The sequence below is a fragment of the Cynoglossus semilaevis genome, chromosome 1 (assembly GCF_000523025.1).
Source record: "Cynoglossus semilaevis isolate Cse_v1.0 chromosome 1, Cse_v1.0, whole genome shotgun sequence".
Classification (NCBI taxonomy): domain Eukaryota; kingdom Metazoa; phylum Chordata; class Actinopteri; order Pleuronectiformes; family Cynoglossidae; genus Cynoglossus; species Cynoglossus semilaevis.
In genome coordinates this window covers 10,400,755-10,410,474 of record NC_024307.1, presented here as the reverse complement: position 1 = coordinate 10,410,474, position 9,720 = coordinate 10,400,755, and the positions used below count along the sequence as shown (strand labels likewise).

Sequence of the window (9,720 nt, the reverse complement as noted above, 5' to 3'; positions counted from 1 at the left end):
AGAGTTTATGGAAACTCTTTGAGAATAGGAAGTGTTTATTTCCCCAATGTTTGCTCTCTGCCGGGAATGTGTGCCATCTGCTATCACCCAAGAGAGTGCAACAGAGGCCACTTCCTCGCTGGCAGGTTCACAGAAGCCCAGAGCTTCGAAAACCACAGAGATTGTTTTCAAAAAGTCTAAATAATTAGTCAACTGTTATGGAGAGAGTCCAAAAGAGTTTTCTCTTTTTTTGTGTTGACTTTCTTTTGTTTGCATGGATGTATGTTTCAGGTGCGTGTCATTATAAAATGTAAACTCCAACTTGAGCTTAGCTTACAAGGGGACACCTGACGGCTATGTGTCAAAGTTCACCCATATTTACTACCGTTCCTATTGAATATAAGTATACTCCTGCCACCATTGTTCCTTACAGTGAGTATTGTGGCTGTGTGGGGGGGTTTCATCCACTAAGATTATAAAACAAGCTTTTAAAACACATTTTGAGTTTTTGAAATGTTTAGCCATTTCCAGCTAAAATATTTTCTTGTGATTGAAACGTTTTTGTTTCATGAAAACTTGATCATACTTCAGATGGGAGTACATATGTACAACTGTGGCGTATACTGTACGGATCGAACAGTATATAATGTTAATTCATGCGATACTTGTACACTGCACTTTTGTATTTTCCCTTTTTTTATATCTGTATATATCTTGTTTTCTACAGCCTTGGAGAGCTAGCTGGTTCTAAATAATGTCACCATTTTGTACAGTAATAACTGTGATTACACTATTCATCGACGAGATCCTAAGTCTTAACCATATCATTAGTAGTAGGATGTAGCTCAGTAAATGACAAGATATGAAAAGGCATGAAAATATACAGGTGATTTGTTAATTCTGAATACATTTTGCGGAACAGGGAAACAAGGGGATTCTTAGTGATGTGATTTCTTACTGGTTAATCTGGAAGCCAGGCCTCAGCAGCCATCAGAGGAGGGCAGGATATACCCTGGACGGTTGACCAATCCGTGACGAGGCCACATACAGGGGAGGGTAAACGACAAAATAAAAAATACGTAAACATTTCTAAAATATATCAATTTGGTGTCGTTACATAATAAGCGCCACATGAGGGCAGTAGAGGCGTAATGGTGTTTGGCCAAGTGCGGCTCCTCTGCACCTTCTTGCTCTTTTCAAGTTCAAAATACTGCAAGACCAGAAGAAAACACACGTGTGGATTGTTTGAGAAGCAGCAGAAGCAGAACCACTGTATAAGTCAAATGTAGCAAAGCCAAGGTCGAACACATGACGTAGTCGAGGGAGATAATGGACACTTCAGGTCATACCTAATGAGAGTCCATGCAGGCTTTGTTGTGTGGTTATTATGACACAAACCTGCAGGAGGGAGCTGTGTATTTATACCATGTACTCTGAAACCCTGCAGACATGGATTTGACCTTGGAATAAATTTGTAAATGAGCCCAAGCTGAGGTTCTCTCCTCCACTTCTCCTCCTCCTGTAGCTCCTCGTTTGGATAAATGTCACGCATCAGGGTGGTGATATTTATTTATATATTATTTTTGGTCTTTTAAGAGAAGGTGAGTCTCATCTTAGTTTCCTTGGATACTCCAAATCATTGACATCATGCTGTAGCTCCCTGTCCTGTTTTCCAATGAGATGGCTCAGCGGCTGCTGACGTCATTACAGAGGCTGTGGGGAGGGAAACAGGAGTGGAGGCGGGGGGAGAGGAGGAGGGGGGCAGTCACCTGTGCTCTGATTGGCTCCTGGTGATAATGAGCTGCCATTGAGACTTTCACATAGGGGGTGTGTCCCCAGGCTGCACGGAGTGAACGCCTCCTACATAAATAGTCCACACCAGCCGGGGCGCTCTTCCAGACGTAGCAAATTTATAGAGGCTGTGCTTTTGTTTCTGCACTGTTTCACACACACACACACACACACACACGTACACTTTATTTTGCTCGACGCACTTCCTGTAGGTTGTTGTGTGTGTGTTAGACCCAGAGAGAGGAGGAAAAAGAGGTGAAAGAAGAGAAAAAGTGCCAGAAGTCAGAGGGAAGTCAGTGGCTGAAATTGGCAGCAGGTGTGAATTCATGCCTGTTTTCTCCCCACAGATTTACTGGTGAGTACTGTCTTTTTCCACTTGTCCCCACGGTATATGCATTGTATTGTTTCCAAGTATAAAACAGACATAGTTAAAGTAGTTTCTGCTTTTGCTTTTAAGATAAAGAAAAAAAAACTAAAACTAAAAAGAAACAGAGTGCATTGTGGGCTTTGGTGATTTCCCCTTTGAACAGACACCTGTGCTACTGCACCCACTCATCTTTCCCTTTGAGCTTTTCCTCTGAGGTGTTACCCCAGAATTTGAAAATGTCACACCACGCAGACTGGAAACATTTGAGGTGTTGCCTTTCTTTTTTTTTTTTTTTTATGCTCTCCCTTCCATCTAGTACTTATAAATAAAACTCATTGACTTTGCTGCTGTGACCTGAAACATCTAACTGGAGTGATCCAGTGCTCGTCAGTGCTGCAGGTGCAACTGGAGAAGGATGGATGCACCGTGCCCCCTATCCATTACCCTGGTGTCATTTCATCACGGTCACCTCTTGACAATCACTGCCCAGACTCCTTTCTCCTCCACTTGACACAGGAATAGCTATTGCATGTGTTTGAGTGTCTGCTCCGCTCGCTTATCTTTTCAAGTGTTTTCCTGTCTGTGAAGAGGATATGTAAGATGTTTTTTTTTTTCTTTTTGTTTTTTTCAAAGCATTTTTTTCATGCTGTTCAAACCTCAGCAGGCTTTTGGCTGCCTCTACCAGGAAGTTCAGAATCGGCCTCTTTACTGTAACCACACTTTGTCTTCCTATTTCTTCTAAAAGACAGTACGCCCAAGTATTTGAATTTTAAATATGGATTCTAAACAAAATATATATTTTTGTTCTAGAAGAATAGTTGGAATAATATAGGAGTGTTTCTGAGATGTTGTACATTTCAGTCAAATCCGTGGGACCAGGAAGACATTTAAAAAAAACAAAGCTGGATCTAATCCAACCAAGACGCAGATCTTCAGATTGCTGACGTGTGGTTTTAAGGAAACCTGTTGCAAGTCACAAGAATATACATGATGTGCTTCAGCCTAACCCTAAATGGACTTTTAAGTTTTTACTCCCACATTAATATCGCAACGGTGGCAACTGATTCATGATGCAATTTCAATGACAGTCATTCCAAAGGAATCTGGATACAATCCATTCTTCCTAACTCACTCCTGTGGGGGTGTGTGGGGGGGCGGGGGGGCACATAGTCCTTCACCTAGCAGCACCACTTACTTTCCCACAGAGCAGAGCAGGACTTGCTGCACCTGGTTGGTGCATGGAAATGTTGTCGCCACACAGACGGTGATTTATGATGCTTCGTATTAAGGACAGCGGGGCGGCAGATGGGGGAAAAGCACTTGTGATAAAGTAAAGTGAAGATTCCTCACTTGGACACTGGGGTTGCTGCAGAGACCAATTAAACTCTGGGCAGCACCGTAGACGCGAAAAGGTCACAACAGTAAATCCTGGAAAAAGGATGGCGGTGGTCTTGGACGAGAAGTTTTGGACCGCTGATAAATGTGTGTGTGTGTGTGTGTGTGTGTGTGTTGGTACTGGTAAAGTGAAGGCTGTGCTAACATATGATCACAGTGACTGGTGTAGCTGCTGTTGAGGTACTTGTCTACGCAATAAAACTTCTTAAAATAGTGCCAACAGGTGGATTTAGACATAAAATTTTCACCGGTTTATGTTTGACTGCTAGTGTTATGTAATATTGTCGCGTCCTCACAGAGTACAAACGACTGCTTCACTGGATAGCTACTCTTCAACACAAGCTTGATTTGAAATACAATTCCATTATTGTTTTCATGACTGGGGTGTGTTTGTCATCAGGTTATGTTTTTGGTGACGTAATTACCTTATTGCTATTATCCTAAGCTGCTCGTTGGCAGCATTTTGTTGCTGCTTATTTCCTCTTGAGCGAATGTAACCATGTTGGATCTCAACTCTTTCTGGCGGTTAATTTCTTTATTTGTTTCTAACTTGTTATTTTCTAAACATCAGCTTAGATTACATTTTTTGCTAATGCCACATGTGCTGGGCAAACCTGTATTTGGCTTCTAGCGTTTTTGAGTTAGTGCAAATTTAGCTTACCAGCTATGACTTAAGTTTTTTCCATCTGAGAAACTGTGTATACAGAGCTAATATTTAATAGCTGGTAAGCTAAATTTGCACTGACTTAAGTTTTTTCCATCTGGCAAACTGTGTATACAGAGCTAATATTTAAGTGTTTCAACAAACTTTGAATACAAATGAGATTCTGGCTGTGTTCTTGTCCTAAAATTATTTAATTTTGTTTTATTTTAGCTAACTTAACCGTTTGTCTGCTCGCATGTGAGCATGCTACTTTTTTTAGCTAAGTTTTAGCTATTTCACTTAAATGTTAAACTTCAGTGTTTTTTTTTATTTATTTGCCTTTCTCATTTATTTTTTTCCTCAACCTTTAACATACAATATTTTGCTGCCCTATGTAGCCATATGTAGCTATCAATTAGCATTTTTGCTATAGTTTTTCATTATCACTTAAAGCCATATGTAAACTCATAAGTTTAGTTTAATGTGGGGCAGCTATGATTTGCTAAACTGCATTTTTGCTACCCTTACATAATCTGTAATTAGGCAACAATTTTAATTGCCCTGTATGTTGTCGATAAACACTAGCATGCCTCACATGACCAAGCTGGATTTTCCACTCACATTTGTAGTAAGCTAAGACTATAAAAACATGCTCTTAACATCTTAAATTAAAGGGCATTTTAATATTTCAAGGGTATTTTGGCCGTACACTTCCAAAGTGTTCACATTTTTTTAATGTTTTAACAATTTCCTATAAAATCTGAGCTCATGGTCTGGTTGAAGTATCAGGAAACTTGTAGGTCAAGAGGTAAGGAAGGTTTCACGTCAGCAGTCTCACACTAATCGCTAAAATCCTTCACCTGGTGAGTTGTCTTGACTTGCCCATAAAAAAAAAACCTTTGCATGATGACGACCAAATCTACACCCCCCCAGGCCAAACCTTTTTCCCATCATGCAGTGCTTACAGCTTAGTTCCCCGTAGATCACTTGACACATCGACCGAAGAAATCATCCTACGGTGAGAGAGCGACGCGTTCAGCTCTGCTTGACTCTCACCGTTTGTTTCCCCCCAGGTTGACTTGTTACTTGTGCTGCTCCACTTCCTCCTCATTGTGCCCCTTTATGTTTTATTAGGTCGATGTTCTGTTATTCTTAGCCGAGCAGGATGTTTATACGATCCTCAAACAGAAATATGACTGGCAGGGTCTGAGTGTTTATCTTTATTTCCCTTCACTTCCCTCCCTCTCCTGCCCTCTGCTCCTCTGCTCAGGTCTTCATTGTCACCGCTCAACCCTCCATCCGCTGCATTTTTAAATGAATGAATGAATTACGGTGTCTCTGATTCACCCCACCCTCGATGGGTGTTTTTACCAAGTAAAAACACCCATCGAGGGTGTGGTGAATTTTTTTATATTTTACCATGACGGTGATTTTTGTTTTTAGTTTCGTTTCTCACACAGAAGACAAATTTAATGTCTAAGTACTGCTAATTATAAATGTGTTGATGTCTGAGTCAGTATTCAAAAAAAATATATCAAAGACTTGACTATTAATTTATCTGACTGTAGCTTGTCCACAATCTACAGGACTGTAGAGCAGGGGTGTCAAACTCAATCATAACATAATGAACTGTAAATAAAAATAAGTGCATGTTTTTCCCCTTTGTTTTTATGCAAAGAAGTGCCAATATATTAGAAAATATTAATATATTAACTGGGAAAGTGTAAACAGTTGTTAAAAGTCTAATGGGTTGTTGTGATCCAACCACATACAAAGCACTGTTAGGAACAATACCCAAAAGATTCTCCTCAGTTTGACACAACAAAGAGGCAGGTTACTGAAACCGTTCTGATGAGGACCACAAAGACCCATCAGACTCTTAACGACTGTTTACACTTTCCCAGTTGACCCCAAGGCCCCACCTGACAGGGTGGAGCTGAAGTAGCTTTATTCTTTCACATCCAGTGTATACTGTACAGTTGCTGTATTCCCCTCCACCAGTTAGAGCTGTAGAAGCCTCTTGGATGACAGGCCAAACTAGAAAATTCACATCCAGTTGCCTAACTGAACTCTTCAACCTTGACCATGGCCTGGATGACTGACAATCTTCATAGACAACATAAAAACAAGTTTTCCGCTGACATACGCTTTGGCGGCTAAATGGTCAGCCTGAAATACAGTGTATCACTTATTTTGAAGCAGTTTCCTGGTGTAGATTTCTACTCTCGTGTTGAGAGATTGAACATGTTTAACCAACGTGAGAGCAGGTCAATGAAAATCCCCACAAAACATCCACAGTCTGGTGGGACAGACAATGTGGGGCTGTGAGTGAGCTCCTTGTTTTTGTTCCTATTTCTTTGTCTGACATTCTCAGTGACCACACAAACCACAAGCCTGTGGCGACTGACCACAAGGCTCCAGTCTTTAAATAGAGACCGTGAGAAGGCGGCTCGGCATCTCGTCTCAAGACGGCGTCCATCTCAGACGTGTCTCGCTTTTAACATAACATTTCTCCATCACGTTTAGACGGCGAACCGAGTTGATTAACAGGTTGTTGTTACTTTTAATCTAAAGTGGAAAGTGTAGACGGGCTGCCCCGGAACAACGAGGACAGAGTTCCAGCCCAGTCGCAGACCACAGGCCGCCCCTGCACACTCTCACAATGACTGTGTTTTCTGGTAGCTCGGTGCAAAAGCACATCATCCTCTGTTTAGAAACAGCCATCTTGCACGTGTCAACATCACGGGCTGCGCAGCTCCAGCACGGCAGAGCACAGAGTGGAGGCTGAGTGTGTTGTGGTGAAGACGATAGTTGTGTTCTCGGCCGTTTATCAACCTGACAAGTGGAGAAATGTTGGGGGAACTGACTTCTGCGGGTCACTGCTTCATGGCTACTTAATATTGTGCTTATCACAGAAATAACAACAGGTATTGGAGACCTCAGTTTTCTCCACTGGCTTGGACATAGCTACTTATGTAAAATAAAAAAGAAATTCAAAAAGTTAAGCATTTTTTCTAACCTGCTCTGAGAACAGTGTTTCTGATCCCAACTGCAGCATTCACATCTTCTCCAGGCGAGAAAAACACACTGTCGGTTTAATTAACGTATTACTGGAGAAGACAGCGACGGTGGATATAATTAATTATATGAAAAATCCAGTTATATTTTTATAGGCCTCCATTAAAATGGTGGTTATTCCAGTACTATTTTTGAGACTGCACTGATGGCTATAAATGGCAATATCCAATGGGCCGTGGACCGTATGAAAATGGTTGTATTTTTTTCTGTTTCCCATTTAAAGCCTTTGGATTTGTCGTTTTGACATCCTAAGGCTCTTTTTGCTTAATACATTGGTCCCAGTTGGGGGTGAGTTGCCAATGTAGAGGAGGTGAATTATTTCATTTTCAACATTTTCTTTTTGTGCCACATTAGGGATAATACGGTGATTTGTAATTTAATTTTCTTGAGCAGTTTTGGAGGAATTAAAGTTCAGTTGTGGTTTTAAATGTGGTTTCAGTTGTGGTCTTAAATTTCTTGTAATCAACATTTACACCTCATTATTATTATTATTACACTGAATTGCAACACCTCAACAAATGTCTTCATAACCGTACTTTCCACTGATCATGGCTTCTACTCTCTTGACCTCGCAGCCCTGTGTTTGTGCCCAGCCGAGCTATGACTGAGGTGATGATCAACAGCTCCCCCATGGAGGACATGAGGCTCAGTCCCAGCAAGGACAGACTCTCCTTCCAGGTACACACACATGCATATGCACATATGATAATTCTATGCTGCCCCTCCCCCAATTCCCAGACTGTACGTTTCTATGTGGCTAGTTTATGTCATCACCTTGGAGAACAGGACTGACGTCAGCGTGGATGCTACCGCTGCGGTCCAGGCAGCTGCATTTAGGAATAACATCATACAGTGTTTGTGTAACACTTAGGCAAAAAGAACAGCATACAGTCTGGTGTCAGTCAGTGACGGTGGTGAAACCTGCTAACTCTTTAGTCTTGAACTAGCTCAGTGTGGTTCAGTTTGATCAGATAAGACAACCCATCAAATGAGCTCTGGGTTGTGTTGCCTCTGGTGTGATCATAGTACACTCGGTCATTTCTAATATTACCTCACTGCTCCACGTGGCAGTGTACGGTCTGTCGAGAGGCTGTAGAATCTGATCAGGTGCCGTGACTGAAGCTCTGAAAGCAGCAGATTAGACACGCCTCTGATTTTTAGCTTGTTCGCTAATGTCTAAAGCAATGTTAATGTTAGCATGATGAGACTGTGGTAAATTGCAAAGGCATTGGCCATTAGATTGACTGACATTTACCAATCACGACAACATTGTTTTTGATTCAGCCAATGGAATGAAACTGGAAAAAGTACAAATTATTTTACAGTTCTTTCATGGGGACCATTTTGAACCTTTTGAGCTGGAAGTTGTAGAGTTGAGGATAAAAAGATTTTAACATGATGGGTAGGAAACATCGGTGAGTTTAAACATTAAGTCAAAATGCAAAGTTGAAATGGTGGGAAAATAGTGGATTTGTTCACTCAGCTGACATGCAGGAGGTTTCAGAAACGACGTAGAAGATTCAGGCTTGGTGTTAGAATTTATACGTTAAAGGATGAGGTGTTAGAGTCTAATGATCTGCTGTTGTGCTCCCTGTGGGTGGTAGCATAAGTCATATTAATATAAAAGAAGTGCAGATGAATGTTCCAGACTATAAATATTGTTGAATTCTAATGATGTATTACTCATGGGGAGAGTGTTCTTTGTGTTTAATGTGCTTACTTCTGCCAACTGACTGTACCTTAAAATTTACATCTCTTTGGTTTGTGCAAAAATAGGTTTTGTGAATGTCTGAATTCTAGAATACAAATGAGGTTTTTATTGAAATGATGATGAATTTGTAAGCGGTTAAACTCTCATGGGTTATCTGCAGTGGAACATTGGTGTATTTTTCTTTAGCCTTAACCCAAAAATAAAAATCCCCTTGTGGTTTGTCTGAGATGAGATGCGATGAGCTGACATCAGGTGGTCCTGACAAGTTGTTGCCTGAAGCTTTGTTTCACTGTCACCTCAATGGATCCATCTTTAGCCACAAAACCACTTCATCACATAGCTGTGTGTTGTTTACCGTCACCGTTTTTAGCACTCGGCGTGTCAAAATGATGAAATGGCCTCGTGTTGGTTTTCTCCTAATTTACAGTGAAAGTTTCTCAGTGTCAGTCATGTCTCCAAATTATTCCTGCGCCACCTGCTGAGGCTTTTTAGACCACAGCACACAAAAAAGGTCATTTCCTGCTGGAAGATAAATAATTTCTCGCAAGACTGATAGACAATTTAATTATTCATCCGAAATGCAATCATCTGCTAATGTCATGCTGTACAAAGACATTGATGAGCGGAGACAGACTGCCCCCGTACCGAAAAGCCTGGCTTTCTCTTGCCACAATTCACACCCCCATCTGCCCCCAGCCCCCGTTGTGAGTCTGAGAATGAGAGCAGTTGATAAAGGAGTAAGGGAGGATGCCAGTG

At 41.2% G+C, this 9,720-nt stretch overlaps 1 protein-coding gene across 1 annotated transcript in view; it reads left to right on the top strand.

The window, feature by feature from the left end:
- Window positions 1-1,857: 1,857 nt before the first annotated feature.
- The window catches only part of lbh (LBH regulator of WNT signaling pathway), a 10,538-nt gene continuing 2,675 nt past the window's right edge, over window positions 1,858-9,720 (top strand). The window contains exons 1-2 of the mRNA XM_008310196.3: window positions 1,858-2,125; window positions 7,829-7,931. Of these exons, the coding sequence (XP_008308418.1) occupies window positions 2,097-2,125; window positions 7,829-7,931 (132 nt within the window). The 5' untranslated portion in view covers window positions 1,858-2,096. The remainder of the gene's footprint in view (window positions 2,126-7,828; window positions 7,932-9,720) is intronic.